Source organism: Poecilia reticulata, linkage group LG20, assembly GCF_000633615.1.
Source record: "Poecilia reticulata strain Guanapo linkage group LG20, Guppy_female_1.0+MT, whole genome shotgun sequence".
Classification (NCBI taxonomy): domain Eukaryota; kingdom Metazoa; phylum Chordata; class Actinopteri; order Cyprinodontiformes; family Poeciliidae; genus Poecilia; species Poecilia reticulata.
Window position 1 is genome coordinate 13,410,541 of NC_024350.1, and position 24,532 is coordinate 13,435,072.

Consider the following 24,532-nt stretch of genomic DNA (forward strand, 5'->3'; position numbering starts at 1 on the left):
GTGAAAGAATGATGGAGGAGGAAGAAGAACGGGTAAACGACTGGAGAGGGATGACGGGAAAGGGGGAGACTGGACAGAAACTGATTAAGTGGGCATCCCGAAGATTGATGAGCAGAAGAAATGAGAAAATAGAGGATAGGCATGATGGGTTTTTCTTTTCTTTTTTTTCTTCTTCCTTTTTTTTTGCACGCTACAGGAAGAGATGACCTATGGGGAGAGAATAAACATGAACTTGGCCATTAAAGGATGTGATGATAGCTTTAAGTGGCCCTTTGGAACGTCAGTTTGTCTATAAAGTGTGGACACGCTGTGGAGCAAAACATCCACAGTATCAAATGTCTTTTTTTTTTTACTTCTGTACAATATATATGATAAATGACACAATAAAGTGGCTAATATTTAGTATATAGTGATGGATATTTAGTCTGAATTTTTTAAATATTAACTTTTTCTCATATATTGCTTAGTGTTCAGTATGTTGCGCCAGTTTGTCCATTTCCTTCAGTATGGTAATGCTTCTAAATAAAAGTATCTGAAAAGTGTGGCTTGCATTACCTTTCAGTCCCATTTTTATCCTTGTCCTAATCAGATCCATAAGTCGCCTGATTAGGAAGAAGACTCAGTCTTTTGTTTGAATTTAATCTCAGAATAAAACCAGCTGAGGTTTGTTGGTGTTGGAAAACCAAGAGACGCTGCAGATGGATCAGAGATTAAAAAAAAATAAAAATAAAAAAATAATTAGAATGGACTAAAGATGGGACACGACATGAAACAGTATTACAAACTTTGGATTCAAAGTTCATGTGTTGTGTTTGGACATATATTTTTTTATTATTATTTTGTTTTGTTTTTAACATGGCATCTCTTGAATTATTAAAAATATGTGCAGAATTATCAGACTCCTCTGTTCCTGACTGTATAGAGCAAATCCATCAGCTGCTTCAGATTAAATTCAATGTAATGTTGCATATCTAAAAACTGGATTGTAGAAATTATATCACAAAAAACCATCACATAGTTAGCAAAAAATAAATAATAAATAAAATAAAGCCACTTTGATTAACAATTCTAAAACTATATTTTAACTATAATTTCATTGTGAATTTTAGATGTGTATTTAATGTGTACCACTCTTTCCCATGTTGTTTATAAACCTGCCAGTCATGTGTGATTCCTCACGGGAACCTAAGGTGCTAGATTCATTATCACATTCCTGTTAAGAGGAACAAGATGTTTGGCAGTGGCCTTGCTGTCCTCAGTGCCATCAGGCTGCACGTGTGATTTCCCACACGTGCAAATTTGGTGTGGCTAAAGGTCTGTAAAGCAATCACACCTTTCTTAACTCATCACCTCCGTGGGAGGCATCAGCCAGCCGGGCTGCTACCAACCGCTCTTTGTAGTGTCTCTGGCTCATTACCTTAATGTCATTTGATCCTGAGTGATAGTCCGCTTTGCTGAAAAGGTCCCCCAGATAAGGACCACATATTAATATGTTTTTCTTTTTTTTTTTCAAACCCTCTGCTTTATCTTTCCCACCCGCCCAAGCGAAAACGTGTGAGATCTGTCACCTGTAGGGAGATCACCTTTTCTCCTGCAAACTCGCCTCGGTTTTCACTCCTCAAAGGTTTATAATCCGGCTTTGTTTCTTAATCGGCATTATGCGACTCTCGTTTCATTGTAACTGACCTCACGTCGCAAAAAAAAAAAAAAAAAGTCGCAGGTTTATCTTCAAAGCCTTTGCGATCACCGACCTTTGCAACCCCGAGTATTCCTTTTGAGTTCTTTAAATGTAATCCATTTTAATGCGACGCTGTCAGTCTTATGCCAAACTGTTGTGCCAAATCATGACACCAATTTGTATAAATCTGTCAGATATCTTGTTCCACCCCTAAATTCCAATAAAATGCATGAATTGGATTTCAATAAAGCAACATCCAGTGCTGTCAGTCCTATTTGAAAATGTGCAAGACGATCTTCTTTATTAAAAGAAAGAAAAACGCTTGATATGGGATACACATCTTGTGGTTAAAAACTTAATAGTCATTCATCACAGACAGATTACGCTATGACAGTAATTGCTAGGTAACATGTTTAGGCTCAGAGGCATAAAAACAGCGGATATATTAAGTGCAAACGCGCTAAGTTGCTAAACAATGACCACTATTGTTGGTTGTTAATATGCTTCTTGGTTGATTTGCTGACTTCATAAAATGAGATTACAAGGACGGGTTTTTGTGCTGTCTCAGGTTCCTCCAGAACCCATATCAGCAGCTATCCGTACAGAAAACCAAAGTGTTTAGGAGTAGTTAACTGGTCATTTATTGTCCCATGTCCGTACCCCTCTGCCTGCGTCTGGATTTATGGAGATGAAGTTTGCGACTGGGGAATGTTTTCCTATCCGTCTCTGCCCCGCAACCACCTCCCACTCATCTGGACTTCAACTCATTCTCGGGCCTTCGACATCAGACATTCTGAAGGCCCAAAAGCGTCGGTCCCATTGGGGGTAGACACAAGTTACGACTCGGGTGTCATGTGTTAACACCCCATTGTGTCTGCGTGCCTCGAACTTTATCGTCATTATCCCATAAAAGCTCTGCTGCAAACAAAGTCACAAGTGACAACTTGCACTCTGATTTGCATGCAGATTCATCCCAGCCGCTTAGCATTTAGGAGTAATAAGGGAAGATTAAGTAAACTGCATAAATGTGAGAGGAAGGAAACACAGGAAGAGGCGAAAAGGTCAGTGCAGCTGAGTCACTGTGAGGCAAATATCTTTTCCTGATTATGATCTGGTGATGCAGCAAGTTTAATGCATGATATTTTTTCTGGAATTTGTAGGTTTAGGTTCATCTGTCACACGAACAGCCAATAAACATGAAAATAAGGGTAACAGTAAGCTGCTGACTTACTGATTGCATCACTTTCCCTCTCAACTATTCACAAACCAAATGACAAAAAGTAGAATATATTTTATTTATTTATTTGTCAAGCAGCAAATAAAAATGGTCTATTCAAGACTCCTTCTGCCGTGGTTATTATTTATTGTCTTTGTCTTTGTCTGATCTTTTGGAGCACATTTTTTATTGAACTGTTTTTGATGGGGGTTTTTTTTTCAGTTTTTTTGTGTGACATTCATTCAGGAAAAAAATGCCTTCAGCTTCTTTGCATTAAATGATTTTTTTGTAATTCTGTGCATAACTTTCCTGACTTTACTGGAAAGCAAAATTTTTCATTGCCTTCGTAATTACATTTTTCTCATATTTCCATCTCTTGGTGTTTAATTGTTCTACCCCTCATCTACAGAAGCTAATATACAACAAAATAGCATCGGGTTGCATTGTGTTTTGGTACTTTCGCTTGCCAAGGTGTTTACTTTTGAATATTCTAGATAGGCTCTATAAAACATGTCCACAAATAATTATCACTTTCTAGAGAAAGTGATAATAAAGGTTTTTGCCTATTTGTGAATATTGAATCAAAATAGCTGGGGGTTCACTGTAACATTAAAACACTTTAAGCCGGACATTTAAGGGTTTATAATGCCAATTCGAATTTAATAAGTAGGAAAATGTTAACGGTTCTGAGTGAATTTGTTTTACCATGTACAAACACCAAGGTTTCTAAACCAAGGGTTTGTTTTGTGTCGTTCTTGAACATTTGAATTTAATATTTCTAATAGAGAAAACATTCAACTCCAGCCTTGTTGTTTTCGGTATTGTCTTGTAAAAGCTCTATATTAAGAAATATTTTAGAAAAAACTGAAGGTGATGAAGTGTGCATTGCAGACTAAAAAGCCACAATCCTTTGCCTTTCCTCTACATCACAATAAAGAAAAGAACCACATATGTAGTTCAAAGGAAAGTAATTAATGCCCAGTGAATTTCCAACAATGAGGTAATGACTTTATCAGGATGGTTTTATTTGTAACAAATCCAACATAGTTACTGAATAAACATTTATTTTGGAGACCTGCTTTTCCCCGATAGACGACATCTCATCATGCCTTCGCTTTTCAATGAACTCCGGGGTCATTAGTTATTTTCTCTTTCTTTTCTGAGCTCTTTGATTCTTGCCGTCATTCCCACATTTGTTTTTTTCCTCCGGTCTAATGAGTAAACACGGGACTACGTGAGCCTACACGAGGGCCGTGAAACACGACATGGCTCGAATATCGGACGACTCCGACGGTGTGAATTAAGTCCGTTTGATTTACAAGAGAACAGGGGACTGGTGGTGGTTGCAGTGTTTGTCGGAGGGTGGGATCTACAGGCATACAAGGCCACAAGGTCCTCCATTAGTACCTTGACCTCTGTCTAATGGAAATAACCACGACATAGGTGCGGCGAGACGAGATGAAGGGTTAGTCTGCTTTTTTCTTTTTTTTTTTTTCACCTTTGAGTGTCTGTTTTTTGCATTTTCGCCGCAGAAATAAGAAACCCAAAGGCGATCATTTGTCAGCTGCATGCTGTGTCCGAGACTTAATGGATCCCACACTCAGTCCTGTCTCCGCTCCTGCTTTTACAATTCCTCCTCACTGTTTTACTGACCGTTATCTAATTACCTCTGTCTTAATCGCATGTTAAAGCGCAGCGCCGTCTCGGTGTTTACTGTCTTGTTTGCCATGCTGTAAAAATGTGTGAGGTGGCTCGTAAAGACCTGTCTGCTCGCTCCGGTTTGCTGGATAAAAATCGCAGTGTGACTGGTAAATAATGAATTTCAGCTAACGCGCTCCGCGTTCGCGTGACAGCTCTCGAGTGCACGCAGACGTGTCGAGCATGGAAGAAACTCCTGCCTCCCATAAGCAGTTTAACTAGCACATTCAAAGCTCCTATCCTTTTAATCAAATTATGTGCAATTTTCTGAGATTTAGTTCACTTCCCGTGCCAGCCAGAAGGAGATCATGTCATGCTGCTTTTACTCTCTACTCAAGGCCCACCCAGTCACTGTCAATCTGTGATTCCTTAACATGTCAGCGACTCCGTCTGGCCTTGGATCACGCTGCTGTTTGCAGGCAGAATACCTAGCAGTKYTTTTTTTTTTTTTTTTTTTTTTTTTTTTWKCCCCTACAGATCTATCCCTGTTGTTTATGAACACTTTGTGACAACCTTTGCCTACTTTAATATAACTAAGCGATGGCAGGCTTAAAGCATTTCCTCATTACTATCCATCCTTAGGCCTAGCTGACCTGATCATGAGAAAATAACTCGACTCAAGATGTTCTAGCCACCGAAGCTTTCCTATTGATATAAGCATGCTGGAATTTATTGTTTTTAGTAAACACGCTTTAAGCATAATTTGTATCTGCACTTCACGCTATCAGTTACCAAAGAAACACGCTGGAGTTTTCATAACACTTCAGGGGCCTTGACACGGTGGGTCTCAGTCTCTCCCATCAAATTCCTATAGAAGATGAAATGTCTCTGCATGTCTTATGAGCCTGGAGAGCATGCTGGGTAATGAAAACCACTCATAGGTTCTGGGGGGATTCATTGCAAATTACAACACAGCAAGTTTTACAGGCGTGTCCCTTGTGCATGCTAAGTGATCAAAACACACACACACACAAAAAAAACGGAGCTAAGGGAGCCACAAGGGAGAGAAACGAGAAGTACGGGATGTAAAATGCTGTCTGTGTGTCCTCTCTTCTTACCAGATACCTTTGTCCACTAGACACCCAGTCTAGGGCACAGTGATGTGTCTAACTCCAAAAAATATATATAAAGGTCATGATGGAGGGTTGCAGGTTATTGCATGCAGCTGGTAGTCGTCACTGTAAGCTTAGCCTGACTTTGATGGCACTAACCCTAACAAATACAACCTTCCTGAGTTTCTCTTTATTTTTTTCTGACTCTTTTGAGTCTATCTTGTAAATCTTAACAAAAACTGATTTTGTTAGCCTAAAGTTTAAACTTAAATTATCCTGCAATTCCAAAAGGTTCTTAAAAAGTCAGCAGCTACAGTGCTATTCTTGATATGCAAACTCGGAGAAAATGCTAACTTGGAACAAATTTTGCTCAAGGTGTTAATCAAAGGTCATATTGGTTGAATCACATTAAGCATTACTGTAAAGCCTACTGCTTTCTTTCCCCCCCCAATCCCCTCCTCAGCAAATCCACTGTTACAAACTGTTTCTCTTGCCTATCCATTGCCAGGGCTCCCCATTGATATTTGTGTGCAGATATAAAACACACAACAGACATAGAAACCTATAGTAAGACCGGGGTGCTGGCCATTTTCCCGCATTTGTACTTTTGTTTCAATCATTGTTCCATAGCAAACATCTAAGGACATGAAGTGCGGCTTTCTGCATAATTTTATACCTGCAAGGGAGATGCTTTGTACCAACTTTTAGAACAGACATTTTTGATTAATTTTCCAATATCTGTTCATAGTCTGTTTTGTGGAACTGTGGTTATGTGATTCCAATAAGCAATATCTACCACCAACAGGGCTTTTAGACAGTTTTTGGTTTGGACAAATATAATAGTCATTTTTCACAAGACTAAAAAATGGTACAAAATAACACGTAGATACAAAATGGTGGCACAATTTGATAAAGGTGATATTTTGACCTTGACAAATTTGGTGTGCGAAGAGTTTATCCCAGCTGGATAATTCATCCTTTTTTTCTCTTTCATTTCACTTATTGCCATCCTTTGAACAATTGTGAAAGTTGTATGTCCATAGCGGTACGCTGTTAAGCAACTGAACTAAAAATTATTTAAACTTATTGTTAAAGCATTAGGTACCATTGATATTTGACCACCGGAATGATGTTGCAGTATTTCATATCTGTACAAACTGGGCTTTTAGACATTGACTTTCCTTAAAGCATTTATTGCAGAAAAAAAATTATATTTACTTTGACTGTGAAATAATATCCCCATCTATCTTATTTAGATCCCCACAAACTACTACACATCCAATCCGCGGCACACTGACCCGCAGCCAGACGGTGGAGCTTGCCCTTTTTAATTCAATATGAGAAAAAATGATCAGTAAATGAGTGATTATATGACACACGCCATTTTATCTCTGCCGCAACAAGGAAAAACAGAAAAGGGGCCCAGAAACTGGCAAGCAGAGAAGAGAAATGGAGCACCCCCTGGGGCTGATCAATATCTCTGGGTTGATAAGAGGACAAGTGTCTGAAGGCTGGCCTTTCTTCCTGAAGCTTTCTGTACCTCCCACAGGGCAATCTGAGTCCAATTGTTCAGGATTATTGAAGCTTCTCCCTCTGGCATTGAAAAGTGGATCTCTTCAGGTGGGTATGGTGTGCTGTAACATTGCCTCAGAAGCACTGGGAGACTCTGACTGGCATAAGTCCCAACCTCAAAAACCTTTTCATAACTTTCCTCGACCTCTCAGCGTTTCCTGATATTGAACTCTTTCGATGACTCACAGGCAGGGTAATCTTCTTGAAGCCATGTGATTTTCTGTTCATCATCCATACAAGATTTGCAGGCTAATAATGAAATTGCTTTGGGTCATTTGAGTCATATTAGGATAGTCCGCCCAGTCACTCGCATTGCGTATAATGGGTGGTTTCACGTGAAGATCCAAGAGGTCATTTTTTGGGAAATATTTCAGCTTAGTCAGTGGATGCATGCTGGTGATTCACTGACCTGTGTGTTTTCTCCTCATTCTCCATATCATCTTAGGCATTTTTCTCCATCGCTAATGCCTTTCTCATTCCCCTTATCTTTTCCCCCAAGAGATATTTGGATGCTTATTCATCAGCAAAACTAAAAATAGATGAACAGGCAGACAGTTGCTCCCCATAACTTCCTCTGTTGAGCTCTCTTCTCAAGTACAATGTGTCATCGTCTCTTTAAGTGAAAGTGTAAATGACCAACTTTCTCTGCTTGATCAGAGACTCTGTCATCCAAAGTATTTTTCATCATTGCAGTCCTAAGCTGCTTAAAGTTTTAAGGGCAAAGTTCAGATTTAAATGCCAAATGATAAAACTCAGACAATCTAGTTTTTCTTAAAGTGCATACGTTTTTATCAAGACTAATGAAATACTGACCAGTAGAGGTTTTTTTTCCAAGTTTTTATTTCTTCCCCTGAAATGCAAATATAATAATATAGGCAGGACTTGTGAACCTATAATGTTTTTATTAACCTGCAACTCATTCACAGAGGGTTTTTTTAAGAGTTTTTTTCCCCTCCATTTTATCTAAATATGAGTTTTTTCATTCATTTAAATTGAAATGTGAAACAGATATGTGGATTAATTAATTACACACACATAATGTGTTATTTAATTTTGTATATATTTGATGTTTATGGCTTACAGCTGATGAAAATCCAAAAGTCAGTTTCTCATAAACTGTAAAGAAATTTAAAAAAAAAATTCAGATCAATACAAAAGGTTTATGACAAAGCTTTCACGGGCATATTTTTGACTTAACAATTGGTTAGCAAATCGATACACCCTCTACTAGGAGAGTAAGCCCCAAAGGAGATTGCAAAAGATGTTGGATGTTAAATGCTGTATAAACGTTTATTAAAAATAAAGCTAAGCAGAAGGAATAGGAGCCATACAATAAATTCTAGAAGAAAGATGGTTAACCATGGCTAAAAGAAAATGGTGAGGCTAAGCCAATTGAAGTATTTAAAGGAAATTCACAAGGTGTAGGCTGTGGCTGTTGAAATGACCAAATCTACAGAAGTACAAAATAGCAAAATGACCAACACCTGCCGAAATATATCTCTCTTCTCACGAATAGCTCCTTAAACAGTTTTTGATATCTTGACATCAATCTTAAACACCACACTGATCCTGAAAATAACAAGCTTCATGCACTGCTACACAGTAATACTGTCCAATAGCAGCCTAAAGTAACACTTCATTATTTATGCTTATTAGTACTTACCCAGTATAATTGCTAACAGGTTTTAGCAGTTAAGCTTGCTTCATGTTTTATTTTTTGATATCATTTGATAGGAATGTGATGTTATCAGTTTCCCTGACAAACTTATATTGTGACAAAGTACTGTACCGGTGTTATCATAGAGGCCGCTTGTGTCTGCTTATTCTCTGGGCTTCGGTGCTGACAAGGCAGCAGTGCAGTACGCTGAGGTGCTCCTGCCCCTCGCCCTCTGCCCATGTGTTTTGTATTACACCCTAGGAGGTGCCATGCTCAGCAGCTCAGTGGTGGGAGGGGGATAAAGCACTCCTCACTGGCCCAAATGACGCATGACATGGCATTACGCCCCAGGCCCTTATTTATGGCTTCCCATGTCAGCAAAGACTTGCTCCCCTGGGGGGCCCCGCAACCCTTACCCCCCTAACCTAACTCAAGCCGCCTTTAGTGCTCACATTATGCCTGGGAGATACACAAAAGAAAACATTACACTCTTAGGAGTTACGACCACCACGATGTGTAGTTGGGCCCAGCTTAACTAAGAGGTGCGCAGGAATCAAGCTGAATTCCTTTTAGTTTATTTAGCAGCTGAAGCTTTTGGACTTGCTGCTCTGTTGCACAAGAAATGTCCCGCCAAAGATCAAGTGCTACTTCAGAGGAATTAACGTCATGTCAAGCTGCAGCTCGGCTACCGCCGAGCGCACACTGCTTCTTTATCCGTGCCTCTGATGTGGAAGAGGATGTGAAATCTGGAGAGAGAGTGAGGAAGAGATTTGAAGAGAGGATCCGAATACATTTTCTCTGTAGTTACTGAAGAATCCATGTACACATCACACTGTATTAACAAATGGACATGTACACTGCCGGCACTCATGCGCACGCAGGTGTTCTCCGTGAGCTGTCCGGGAATGTTCCAGTGATCCTTGTCCAAGGTTTTGATGTGGGCAGAGGGAGAAGAAAAGAATTTCGAGCACATGATAGCCAAGTGGTGGAAAAAGCTAAGGTGACTGGAAAAGCTAAAGACCCTGAACTGGAGATGGTTACAACTGAGAAAGAGGGGGGACTCTTCTATCAAGCTCTAGGAAACAAACCACAGAGAAAGATGTGATGTGGATGCCATGGAAATATCAGGGTTAGCACTGGACAAAAAGATAGCTGGGGTTTTCTCCTCCGTTGTATGCTCATGTTACTTTGGAGCTTTGAGGCGTAAGCGCTAAAGAGAGGGTACTGTCAAGGGTTTATGTGGCCTTTTGAAAACAAGACAAGCCCTTTCCAGAATAATATATCCAGCCTCAGAACTTTTGCAACAACAGAGTGCTCATTTTTCCGTCCTCCCAGGTCCAGCCTGTAAAACGCCCTGTTTGAAATCCACTCTGGTCATTGTTTAGTCTAGTGAATGTCCTTAGATCATCCTCGTAAGCAGCTGCCCAGCATCCCCTTCATGTTCCTGCTTCACAGCAGTTCAAAAGCAGCCACCCAGTGTCAGTCAAACTCCTTTTCATATTATTAAGATCTTACATGGCTTGTTTCTAGCTGAGCTGATTGCTTTGTTTGAGTAATAGTCCATTTCCTGCTTTAGTAGAGGTGTTTTGTCTATAAAACATGTGGTTCCTACTTTATAGCCATAGTAGAGAGAAATGGTCCCGAATTAAAGCCTTTGAACTATTTACAAGGTGCACTTTATCAGGTGTTCAGCTGTGTATTAACACAAATAGCACAAAATGGCATGGCAGCAACTTGTTTAGGGATCTGGACATAATGAAGACGAGTTGCTCAAGTTCATACGAATGGAGGAGAAACAGATTAAAGTGACTTTAAACGTGGCATAGTTGTTTGTGCAACCAAGACTGATTGAGTATTTTAGAAACTGCTGAAATCTACTTATATTTTTATGTTGAGCCATGGAAGAAGTGAATAAGCAAGCTAGTACCAATTACCACTCTTTGGAACCATCTCTGAATACACACATGATGAGTTTTGAAGAGCTTTCATCTGGTATTCAACCTTACCAGGTTTTTTGTCAGGCTGAAATAAGTGGCGCAACTTTTGACATAATTAGAACCGTTTCAACTATTTACTAAGTTATGATGTGCTGGTGATCTTATTGGCTGCTCTCTGGTGGTGGTCATAGCTACAAAAGGCCAGATAATTATTTAATGTTTATCAAAGGACTTTTGGTCAGTCTCTTGTCCCACAAAGGCCTTCACTAAACTACTTCCAGTCTTACTTTATTGTCCAAGTCTCTTCATTAGTTCCATGGAACACAGTTCTCTAACAGTGAGAGCTGATACTGTGGTCCGATTTGTCAGGGTCAATGTGATCCAATGATCCATCATGTCTGTCAAGCTGATGCTGCAGACTCCTGAGGGACCAGGCCTTTGTTTAGCTTAGCCGCTGATGGAAGTCAAGCCTTTGTCAAGGAAACCATTAGGAACGCAGCAGGCCCAGAAAAATGAGCCGACCTTGTCACTCCACATCAGGAGACTGGCCATGGTCGCAGATCATTCTCAAACCTGACACATTTGACCACGGTTTGTCCAATCCTTTGAACTAGGAACTTTAAAATAGATGGAAAAGCTCACAGATGTAAGTAAATGTGAGGTTCTTTGAGTTCTCAGGTTAATGATGGGTGTTGAATTATGTAAGCACAAAGGAATGAGGTAGTCAATAAGGCAGCAATTAGCACTGTGCTAGTGGGAGATTGTTGTCTGTGCTACCAAAATGAAAAGGTAATAATGACATCTAAGTTCTTGGGAAGAGGACATGATTAGGTACTGTAAACCAGCCCTTGAAGTCAGTAAGAGAAAACATAGCCTGTACATTCTTTATATTAGCTATAATATATATCAGTAGTATCTAAAATAGCATATGTCTTAAAGTGTCTTAAAGTGATCTTTCAAATCAGGTTAGTCTGAGGGCTTTTTTTGGAAAAATCCAGAAAAATTTCACACCTTCATTTCTTTTGGTTTACCTTCTAAACTGAGACCATTCTGGCAAGACAGTTTCCGTGGTGCTCATTTTTGTGTGCTATGACAAGAACTTACCCAGTATTAGCAGCACACAAGTCAGTGATTTGCCTTTTAGACATTAGATAAACTCAACATTACCAATAATCACAGTGGAAAGTGGCATCATAATCTTCTAATGTGGACACATAAATGGAGAGCAAGGAATTAGATGTTTTCAAGCCACATAAAAGTTTGCATAATATATGTCTTTTGTTTGGATCGCTTGACTTTTTTGTTTTTCCAAGTGGTCTGTTTACATTCCCACTGTAGGTGAAACAGACCAGAGTTCCACAGAACCGAAAACCACCTCGTTCTCATACTTGGTAGCAATGCGCTGCTACCACTACCACCAGGTGGCAGTAATGCACAAAGTCATTTTAAAGCGGCACTTCTCAAGCAAGGACTGTTTTGTCTGCATAAAACTTGTTCCTAAAAAAGCCAGCTCTTCTTGCTGTTGGGCAAGGTATTGATATTATTGATATTTAACCTAATATTATTACAGTTTTTCTGATTGCTATGAATGAGCTTTTACTCCAGCATTTCTTTTCTTGCTTGCTGTTTTACACTCTAATTCAATTGGGAATAATTTGCTTATCTGGGATGTGCATTTCTAGAATAAAATACTTGTTTTGAATAAGTATTCAAGTTCACTTTTGGATATTCATAACTTATTCTGCACACAAACAAAAATGCACGACGCACATATGTACGCCTTGCGCTTGAATTACACTATGCTAATTATTTTCGCTCACTTTGACAGCAAAATGTTTATTTAAATAGCTGGATAAAGATGTATAGCAGTCTACTTTATGTCACTCATTCCGAAGAATGAACGACACAAAATAAAAGGACTGACCAAGCAAAAAAAAAAAATTGGAATTTAGGATGAAGACATGCTGTAAATGTAGCCTTAGTGGCCAACAGACATATTTTTTTCTATTTTGTGCAACATATTCAAAGCCATTCCACTTCTTTTCCAATTTGCGCACCTCTCAGCACAAAGCATCCTCTAATCTTACCTTCCTTTTTCCTGACAGAGACGGAATACCTCCACCTTGCTCATCATGGTCTCAGACTAAACACAACCTATAGTGTTGATGCATCAATGAAGTGGCGTCCTCTAACGATGGCCAACCCTTCACATTAGAAAAATAATGATTATTTTTCATTGGCTGTCTTTCCTTGCAGACAGGCCCAAGTATTTGTCTTGGGCTGCGCGTCCTTCGCTGAGCTGCCGGGCCCTTATGCCTGCCTGTCGTATATCAGCAGCACTGCCACTGTCAGACCTCTGATTTATGGCTGTTTATCTCCGGCCCCGAACCCACTACCTCTCTCCCCCCCCCTACTTCAACAGATGGTCCCTGGCTGTTTACTCAGGGCCAAAACGCTTTCAAACTGATTGAATAAATACGACAAACAAGAAGTTTATGAGGAAGGTGTTTGTGATCACAGTGTACTGGTTACGGGAGAAAACTTTGTAAGATAGAATGCCAATCACAAGTCCCAATTTAAACTTCTTTCTTTGGGGGTTTTTCCATTAAATATACATGTGCAGTCATTTGTCCCAACCTGCTTTGGCATACTTTTTAATTACCCAACATAATTTTTTATTTTTTTTTTTGCTTTGATTTATGGTTATTAACAATGTAACTGTAAAAGCATTCGTTCATCTGTCATGTTCCATGTGGTTGTCGCTTTAAATCTCTTCCAAGTATATTCGGCTTCTAAATCTCGCTGGGTGTCAAAGCTTCACAGAAAAAAAACACACGTTGTGCCATAAATTGTCTGTTAAGAGTCTTGGTGGGGCTTCAGTCGATCTCTGGGTCTCAGGGGGTAAAAGCCTTAAGTAACCCTGACAGTATCAATTTTTCAAATCAGTCCAGCTATTATTGTTCTACATTATTTAGTACCTCAAAGTATCAAGTTTTTTTTTTTTTTTAATTGATTGATACAACGCAGATTTTGACCCTTGCACCTGCCAGTCATATTTTACCATTCCTGGTTTATGTTCTGTCTTGTGCAAAGAAGAAAAAAAGACTTTGAAAATCTTTTCTGACACAAGCCAAGAGATAATGGTTAGCTGCATCCTCCCGTTCGTATTGCATTCCGTAGAGACGTTGATTTGGCATAAAAATATATGTTTCCACTTGACTGAAGCCCTAAAGATTACTTACTCCTTTAGTGCAGATGCCTTTAATACAAACTGGTTTTCGTGGAGATGTTTTATGGTATTCCTGTTGGGTGAATGAGTACATTGTGAATTGCAACCGATAGGATTTGGTTTACAAATGAATGTGGGCTGGTTTTATAATGAGATATACTTATTCAATCATTACCTCTCACTTATCTACTGAGCACCACCACTTGTGGTCTATCTCGGCTCTAATTAACAGAAACTGAATGTAATGTAATGGATGTAAGTTGTTACTGGGCTCTGGTATAAGAAAACACATGCAGCCATCAGATTTCAGCAAATTGATGCCATACACACACACGCAAACACATAGATATATAGCTATAGATAGATCGATATGCTGAAATCGATGCTCTCGGTCTTTCAGACTGAATGAACCACTCAGATGGTTTCCCCACCCCCCTGTTAATATAAAACTCCATTAGATGCTGAAATAAAACATCAACATAGACTTTTATATTTCAGTTTGTACTGCACGACAGTAGAGGCACGACTCCTTCAGTACGACTTCTTTTCCTAAGATGCTTGGTAGCTGAAATGACTCCTGCCGGTTGTCTTGAGTCACAACTGAAGCACCGATACGCTGGACGTGATGTCATTCCCAGACCCAAATTCCAACTTACAAGGCAAAATAAAACAGAACATATATCCCCCCGTTACACAATCTGCCCACACATTTCTGACAGCGATGCAGAACACATCTGGAACGAATCTTCAGGTCGAAGGAGAGATCTGGTTAAGATTGAACAAAACCGATTGACAACTGAAGTTTTTGGTAGATGAAAGTGAGAAGAGTAGGTACGATCCTGGAGAGTTTTGTTCTCTCGATAAAAATGTTAACACTTTAACATGATGATGTGCTGTTAACAGAACAGCACATCATTTTCCTGTATTAGTCACCATCCTCTGTAACTCCCTTAAAATCTGACTTTTTGTGCACCACTTCGTACAATTAAAGCAGAACGAATCCATCTCACATCACTAACAGTCCAGCTATCTTAAACAGGCTGTCAGAGGAAGGAAATTACTTCACTTTGTTTAAGATCCAAGCTTAGAAACATAGAAACCTTGTCGTTTGCGGGGGGTTTTTTTGTTATTCTGCAGCAGTGGATTGCTGGTAGTGATTATCTTTCAAATGCTTACACGTCACACATTTTAATCTAAACATCATCTCCAACATGTGAGGCTCAGACATGCAGTTTTCACACTAAAAGTTCCCCTTCTCCGCCACAAATTGGCCGTAATTACATCATTACACAATTAACAGCACTAACATTGTGCGCGCACGACGTGTTTATCCTCCCCGTCTGTTTGGCACAGTTGTGAGAATTTGCGGTTTTGATTTATAGGTGTTTAAGACCTGCCGCTTCTGGTTCCGCTGCGGCCACCGCAAATGCAGATGTCACTCAGATTGACTTAGGAAAATGGGGAGCAGCCAAAACACAAAGTGGAAATGTTCGCCCAATAATGCTGGATAAACAGTCAGGGGAGTGAAGCCAAAGACAACAGAGAGCGAAGGGAAAGTGTCCTGCTGGCATCAGGTTTCCCAGAGTTAAGTGTTATTTGAAAAGCAGCTGAAGGCTGACACTCACTCTCTTCCCACCCAGTCTTCGACTCCCCCACCCTTCCTACCTTCCCTACCTCCCAACTCACACGACCATCTGTTGTCCCCCCCTCCCCTCCTTCTCTTCTCAGGCTGCTCTAAGTGCCTTGAAACAGCTGTCGGAGCAGGGACTGGATCCAGTGGATGGCCCCATCAAGGTACGGTAGGACCAGAACCACAAGGTTGGGTAAGGGAGGGTAAGTGCTTGTCCGGAGATCAGAATGTGCGTCAGTTTAGTGATGTGCAAATCCTCAGGCGCTTCAGGTTGGCCTATCAGGAGCTCCCTTTCCACCCCCACAAACACACAAACACACGCACACACACACATCTATCAGTTCCGCTCAACATTTTTCTTCAATTGAAAAGCAGCAGTAGGCGTATGTATTTTACATACACACTTCTGTCAGAGGTTCATATTTTGCATGATGGCTATCTCCACTATGTCTCAATCATTTTGCACACAAGGGGCTTTTCTCCATGAGCCTCTCCTGTATCTACTTCACGACAAGGAAATGAGGAAAGGAAGTAGGAGGGATGACTGCAGGAAAGTGCGAATGCTGCAGTCAGGTTTTTTGGAAATTAGGAAGGAAGCCACTGTCAAGTGTTTCTGGAGTATTTTCATTGTAGGTGTGGCCCAGGAGAGCTGAGGCAAAAAAAGCAAGAAGAAAATGCAGTACTGTTGTGGCAGCCAAGCAGAGATGAGAGGGCAAATATGGCAACAATTCCCCCTAAGCACTACTTTTCTTTCTTTTTTTTTTCCAGAAGTGACTTGCATTTGTATTCAACCCTATTTACTCTAATATCCCTAAATAAATCCAGGGACACCCAATGTCAGTAAACATCCAGCTGTCTTTGAAGGCCTCAAAGGTTTTCTAGATAACAGTTAGGCTCAAATTTTCTCCGACGAGAACAGGTATGTTGCGTAGACATAAGGCAACAGGGAATAAGTTACAAAACAAGGCAATTCCAGAGAAAATAACAGTTTTCACAATACATTTATCTTGTGTAGAAGTTCACCTTTGGGCAGCACAATGTATGATGCAATGAATGGCAAGATCACGGATCTCCAACCATAGTCTTTGTGATCTCCTGGAATGCAAGTTTTAATTGTAGCCATACTCCAACACACCTGAATTACCTGACTTTAGCCAAACTTGATGGCACGGTGAAGAGCTAGTTCAATCATCTGGTTCAGGTGTGTTGGAGCTGGAACTTATCTAAAACAGGACAGTCGATCTCAACAGCTAGAGTTGGATACACCTGGTTTAGACCAAAGCATACTCGTGTGTCGCAATGGCTCAGTCAAATTCCCGGCCTAAATCCGAGGGAGAATCTTTGGGAAGACTTGAAATTGGATGTTATCAGAAGCTCTCCATTCTCCATTTTGAAAAAAAGAAGAAAGAAAAAGATTGGGCATAATTGTCCATCTCCAGATGTGGACTGTTGGTAGAAACATAACCCTAAAGACTTGCAGCCAACTATAGCACGATGTAATTTACAAAGGATTGAGAGAGACTACAAATGCATACCAAATTTTCTGATTTTTATTTGGAAAAAAAGTGAAAACCACTGAATATTTTTCCTTCCGCCTCACAGTTATGCAGTGTGGCTCTGTCGCATAAAATCCCAATTAAAAACATAGAAGGTTCTAGTTAAAACATGACAGTTAATGAGGTGTGAATACCTTTGTAAGACATTGTGTTATTTCCACTTGACTGTTCTTGAAATAACTGATGCATATAAAAGGACAATAAAGTAGAAGGAAACAATCTTTTCTTTTTTTTTCAACCAGACCCTGTTCTCGGCCTTTTTCCGACTAGTAAACAAAGCACCTGGCAGACTTTATCAGCTAGTGTGAAACAGTTAAGGACCCGTTAAGTGGCCTGAGTCACAGTCGCAACACTTTTCGTCTCTTAAAGTTTTTCCGTTACGAGAATTGCTCGGTTTTTAATTAATAACTCACCGAAGACTAAGAGAATCCCTCTACTTTCCCAGGAAGCGTTGATAGAATTAGCCACAGAGGGAGGGACTATTACCAACATTTCCAGAGTAATCAGACAAATGCCCTTCCCACTCCCTAATGCGGGCTTCGTTTGTCTTTTCAGACCACCGAACCATGCGGGAGGGAGGATGGACATTAAACAGACTAACTCAGGCACCACCACTCAGGTCTGCAAGGATTCAAAGGCCGTCGTCAAGGAGCTGACAACCCCAACGCCCCATCCTCCTCCTCCTCATCCAACAACACCCACCTTACACCCAGAATATTCTCCCACTCAATTCCCCCCACCACCAACACGATCGCCAATGTATCCTGCAAAACCTGTCGACATGCAATAGGGTGGATGTGCACCGAGAAATGACCGACTAAAGCACCATTACCCGAGTCTATGTGAAGACAACACTATTCTAACCCGTTTATCGATGATTTCAGTCAGAGTTTAGATGACAACGTTGGAGCATAAAATACAGAATAATGAGATAATTGCATGGTACTGTGTGAAATCAAGGGAAGTCCAAAGCGATACACTGCATAGACAATTTGTTCCCTTTGGAATAGATGTTGGTATGGTTAAAAACAAATATGTACATCATGCCATTGATTTACGAAAGAAACATTTTAGAACAGCAACCAACTTGCGTGCAGTAGCTTTTTTTTTTCTGAGGTATTATGTTACCCTTTTTCTTTTTTTTTCTTTTTGTTATTTTAATATTCTAACAATGCTTGAGTACTGTATTTAAAATTAACCAATGCCAGTGCTGTGAAAGTTGTAGTTGTTGTCTTCATATATAGTCACCCAGCTTACCTTGTACGCTGACAAAAAAAAGAAGAAACTGTTCATCTATCTATATGGATGTGTATGACTTTGCAAGAGTATCATATTCCAAAAAAAAAAAAAAAGAATGCCACAAAAAAAATTTCATGTGGACAAAAAGGACAAAACTGGTGTTAGAAGTTTATTATTATTATTAGAGGTGTTTTAACACGACCCCGCACTGGCACGGCGCCACTGGAGCAAAGAAGGAACAAATGCAGAAGCAATGGGAGGGGGTGGGGGCACTGTTTTACTTTTTAACTTGAAGAAAAGCCGCTTATGATTAACATTCTCGCATTTAATGCAGATGTCGCGCTCCAGAGAAGAGCTTCGTTGGAACTGCAGGTTCTCCAGCGAGGGAGAAGTTATCCCCAGTGGTTCTTTGTCAGTGAATTGTCCCTTCCTCTCCTCTCCCTCCCTCAAGAGTTTTTGTCGATCACATCTACACCCATTGTGTGTGTTGTATTGACTTACCGAGGCATCGACTGGGTGATTTTATCGCCTGCTACTTCTGAAGTGCAGCATCTGAGGGGAGAGGGAGCCTGTGTCTGAACTGCAGGCTGCCGCTCCCCTCCAATCCCACGAAACGACACTTTGGGTCACTTTGTCCACTGACGTTGAAGATGTGTGTTCTTCTTCGCTGTGTGTGCAATGTGTCATAAGGCTGTTTTTGAAATGCAGTAAAAACACCTCAGTTTATGTGGAAAATGGTCTGTTTGTTTGACTCGTTTTTGCTAAATATATCTCCAACATTGACTTTTTTATTTTGTTTTTTAATTCAACATCTTCACCTCTTTTACTTTGCTTAATAAGACATTTTAAAATAAATGGTGAAAAGAGTAGGTTGTAGAATTTCCACATACACAAAAATGGCCCATCTTTTGTTGAAGAAATGTAATTTGCCTAATATCTGTAGTTATCCTTGCTGACCTAAAAAAGAAAACGGACATTTTGGATTTATTGTTGGACAATGGGGAAATTTTTCTTCATGGTGTGTTTGTATGCATCTGATTTCAGCACTTGCATAGCACTTTATCAAGTTCAGAGGACCGCAAACTCCTACCGTCGTCGCCACCATCACCCCATTCAGTCTCGAGTCTACGCCTGTCAGCAGTCTTGAACCTTATTGACAAAAAATGAAGCATAGCTAGATTCATATGACTTCTCTACTTTGCTGTATTTTACGAAGGCCACAGAGTTTTCAAAAGATCAGAAAGATTTCATAGTAGAATCACAACTCGCCAGAGAGACTGACAGCAACAGGAGGAGCTACAGACACTTCTAAAACAGACATCTTACCTTCTACACATGGCAGGACTCTTTGGATAATGAATGACTGAGAGAATAATAATGTTTCCATAAAATCTGAGAGGCAAAGAGTTTAAATGAATGCTATATTTAATTTCATGTTCAAAAGCCAGACTTTCCATTAAATATGGAGGAGGAAAAGAAGCACAACACTGACAAACCGGCCTGTAATCTGAAGAACAGGGCAGATAAGAAATTGTTCACATATACAGTACAGTGCACCAAACAGTAACTCACTAGTATGCAATTTCATGCAAAGCTTCAAATGCTCTGTGCTGATACTAATTCATGCACCTGTTTGAAAAGTAAAACTGTTGGGTTGTGCTTTTTTTTTTTTGATTAAATCAGCTTAGAGAGAAACTTTGGGGGGACTTACAGCACATTAAACATTCATTCCCAGTCTCTTGATCCTTAAGACTAATGAAAAATAAATTAAAGAAGACTGTGACATCAGGGCAAAGCTAACATAACCCATTCTGACATACTTGAACACTGAATTCGACTCCTTTCATCTTGATACAAAACACTATTCAGCCTGGAAGGCCATCAAAAGCAACATGCATACTCAAAAGGCATGAAAGGACTTGATATTCAACATCTGCATCATTTCCTTGTGTCTCGAGATGTTTGACACGTTTTTCAGTACGCTAATGTCTGTGGTATTACAAACTGCGCCAGGAGATATAGCATTTTGAAATGTTAATTTTTTAGGGACTTCAACAAAAGAAGTCCCTTCAGGGTCCTGTTTTTTGTAGTATTAGTGGCCTTTATTCTCAGTTGGTTACAGAACTCCACATCGCTTTGTCAAAAACTACTATCTGTAAATAGGATGACTGCTCTACTCACACCACCCTATTGCAGAGTTCTTTATCACCTCAAACAAACATTTATATTCTCTAAGAATGTAGGCAGCATTTTATATCTTTATATTTGAGCAAATTTAACATCCATCCATCCATTTTCTTCCGCTTATCCTGGATCGGGTCGTGGGGGCAGCAGCTTCAGAAGGGAGGCCCAGACTTCCCTCTCCCCAGCCACTTCTTCCAGCTCCTCCGGGGGAATCCCAAGGCATTCCCAGGCCAGCCGGGAGACATAGTCCCTCCAGCGTGTCCTGGGTCTTCCCCAAGGCCTCTTCCTGGTGGGATGTGCCCGGAACACCTCACCAGGGGGGCGTCCAGGAGACATCCTGACCAGATGCCCGAGCCGCCTCAGCTGGCTCCTCTCGACGTGGAGGAGCAGCAGCTCTACTCTGAGTCCCTCACGGATGAACGAGCTCCTCACCCTATCTCTAAGGGTTAGGAAACCAATTTCGGCCGCTTGTATCCGTGATCTCGTTCTTTCGGTCATGACCCAAAGCTCATGACCATAGATGAGGGTGGGAAYGTAGATCGACCGGTAAATCGAGAGCTTCGCTTTTTGGCTCAGCTCTCTCTTCAYCACGACGGACYGGTACAGCRCCCRCTTCACGGCAGACGCTGCCCCRATCCGCCTGTCRATCTCCCGCTCCCYTCTTCCCTCATTCGTGAACAAGATCCCCAGATACTTAAATTCCTCCACTTGAGGCAGGACGACCCCCCCTGACCCGGAGAAGGCACTCTACCCTTTTCCRGCTCAWGACCATGGCCTCGGATTTGGAGGCACTGAGCCTCATCCCGGCCGCTTCACACTCGGCTGCGAGAAATTTAACAATACACATATAAACACAAGGGCTCAAAGAGAATACATTTTAAGAGAACCCATGCTGCACCTTTTCTTAAAACACTCAGAAAGATTATCTTTGGGCCTTGTGCTTTGAGTAGATGCCATCTAAACTTAGAAAGATCCAATTTATAAATGAAGATTGTAAAATGCAGTCGAGAATCTTGCGAACAAAAACCTGCAATAAGCCAAAATAGACACAAGCCACAAAACTCTCTGAGCTGGTCTGATGGTACAAAGGAGAAAACCAGTTTTTGTCTGTAACAAAGCATAAATGTTAAAAAATTATTAACATCTGATTTTCTTCAGCTTGTGATTTTGAGAATGAGCTTTTGTGCAGAACAAAAATCTGTTTGGCTGGTGAAAACGGGCTATGTTCAATGTCTAACTTCAGTCTCCCCTTATCATTCTTTCCTCCTGCCACTCCGTCCTCCTTTACATGGTTCCCACATAACTCCTCCACATGTTCTGTCCACCGGTGCGCTAACCGCCTGTGCAGCACCAAAGCCGCTCTGCTTCCTCCCCACCATTAGTGAGATGGATGAGTGAATGGGACAGCGGCGGTCCAATTCAACCGCGCTGACTAATGGACTCTGTTGGCAGCTACATCTGCTTGCCATTGAGAAGTGCCAAAGCTGCTCTCGTACATTAGCAGCAGATCTCTATTCCAGAACCTCGTTCAGGTTGTGGAAGACCAGCTTGAGCCTACGTTCGACACAAGACAAATCGCCCGTCTTGGGCCAGCCGGTGTAAAATGTGACCCGCGGTGCCCAAAGTACACGAAAATCAATGGAACGCTGGAGTTTGTCTGTGGCACGAAAAAGCAAATGCCAGTGTCATTGATTTTTCCACGTGAATGATGTTCCATTGACCAGCCTTCAGATCCTCTTAATTACAACCAAATTAAATGGGGGATAAAGAGCCATAGAGAAATTCTGCAGATTCAGATAAATGTCCGTGATGATGCTCAAACAAAAACTCTCGAATTTTCTTTCTGCAGTTACTTCTGAGAAATTTCATAAAGCACCTTCCTAGCTGAGCCCTGAGAGCTTCAGTGTACAAAAGAGTTAAAATTATCCCACGTTTTAAAATTAGCTTGTCTCTGAGTAACTTTAACCGGCTCTGATTAGTCCCACAATAAGATTTTTGCCATCTTGGTGGTTTTTAGGAGGCCTCAGATGAGGGTCAAAATCTGGCAATTAGTCATTTTTTTTCTGTACAGATATATGAGATAAGTTCTTCAAATTAATTTATGAAGAGAATTGCTATTCCTGGACGATTTCTAACAGAGTAAGTGTTCCCAGAAGTCACTTGTATTAATTCATTTAGAAATGTTTGTAGCTTTGCCAGGTCTCTAAAAAAAAAAAAAGAAAAGAGGGAACACCACGTTTCAGAAAACCACTCTGTGTAACCATAACAGAGAAGGACAATCCATGAATCTAAATACACCCATTTCTGCATACTGCCGTGGTTCGTTTCAAGTAAATATTAGGGGAAATTTTCCGTGCAGGAACAACAGTCACATGCAGCAGATTGGAGTCAGAAAAATTCGAAAACTTCCGTGTGTCACTGTGATTTAGAAAAAAGTTCAAACCTTTGGACTAGGATAGGACACACAATTCAACTGTTCCTAAAAATATTTGTAAATTCATCCATATAATCATAGCTGTTTTCTAAACTTTTTCCAAAACTGTGTGGGGGTGGGGGGGAACAAGCATATAATAAGCTTCCGATACAAATACAAAACATATTTCACAAAAACAACAAAAATGAAAATTTGATGTAACATGCTTAAGCAACTTTGACATCTATTCCCGCTTTTTCTTAGGCAAACATGTTCAAATTTAAAAGAAAAAAATTTAATGTCAGCCTAGAAGAAATTAAGGAATAATTCAATATTTAGGGATGGTTTTGGTATCACATTCATACTATTCACTTACTTTGACTGTAAACACTTAATCTAGTTTAATTCAAGCAGATCACTGATGATGTACAATGGATCATCCTTCCATTTTTACAGGGTTCTGTCTGATTTTCCAAACTTAACTAACATTGAAAGGTTCATAAAATAATGCCCGTTTACACTTTTCCAAATAATTTTAAGCTTGCAGCTGTTTTACGATGGCAGATGTCAACTTTGGTCATGACCTTTTTGTACAAGGCATTTGTTGCTGCTTTGGATTTATACTAACTGGAACAGATAGGAAGATTAAATCCTGACAGGTTGTTCACTACTTAATTCACTCTTTAATGAAACCTTACTAAAAAATACAAATACAAATAAGTATTCCTTTAAGTTGTTTAAAATAATTCCATACTTCTCATAGCTAATATCTGAAAAGCAACTCCAGGGCTGTACAAACAACTCAGCAGTTTGAGCATGTGAGCTAAAAACTAGCTCATGACATCTTTGCTGACACCAATTAGGAAATTATTCTTTCTTCTTGTTTTTCTCTAGGGAAGTAAAAGGTCAGCTACATAACAGCTGCAATAGAAATAGTTGGAATTTCATTGTTCTGCTGCCAGGTGGCTCATCAGGCAAACCGACATAGGTTTTTACAGAGGTATTGGCATGGATTGGTGTTTTTGTTTGCTGTTAGGCAGCCGAGGACATTCATTCATGTTCTCTATTCTACATTAACTGTCACCCTTTGCCAACCTTTCTGAAGGTCACAGCGTTTTGCATCGTACTTTGTTAACAGTTGCACCGCATACCTTTACATTAGTTTTTTTTACAATATTTTTATATGTGCATATAGTTCACATATGTACACATTTCACAACACTTACACATGCAAAAATAAGTGCGTTTATAATTTTTTACTTACTTTCATTGTAGGATGTTCAAAATCTAGATATAATGAAAGATAATATAACAGCTTAAGTTGGGTGATTCGATCAGATACAAAAATATATCAAATAATCATCAGCATATGTGAGCGTCTCCATATTAACACCTTCTTTAGAAGTTGAGAGTTCGGGTGGTTAATGAAACAATGCTAACTCTAAAAGACAGCAGTAGTAACAAGTTGTTT

General features: G+C 40.2%; 1 protein-coding gene across 1 annotated transcript in view; it reads left to right on the forward strand.

Annotated features, from left to right (window-relative positions):
* Positions 1–19,199, forward strand: part of stau2 (staufen double-stranded RNA binding protein 2) — an 87,125-nt gene extending 67,926 nt beyond the window's left edge. The window contains exons 14-15 of the mRNA XM_008396384.2: positions 15,768–15,833; positions 17,781–19,199. Coding sequence (XP_008394606.1) covers positions 15,768–15,833; positions 17,781–17,816 — 102 coding nt within the window. The 3' untranslated portion in view covers positions 17,817–19,199. The remainder of the gene's footprint in view (positions 1–15,767; positions 15,834–17,780) is intronic.
* The last annotated feature ends 5,333 nt before the right edge of the window (positions 19,200–24,532 follow it).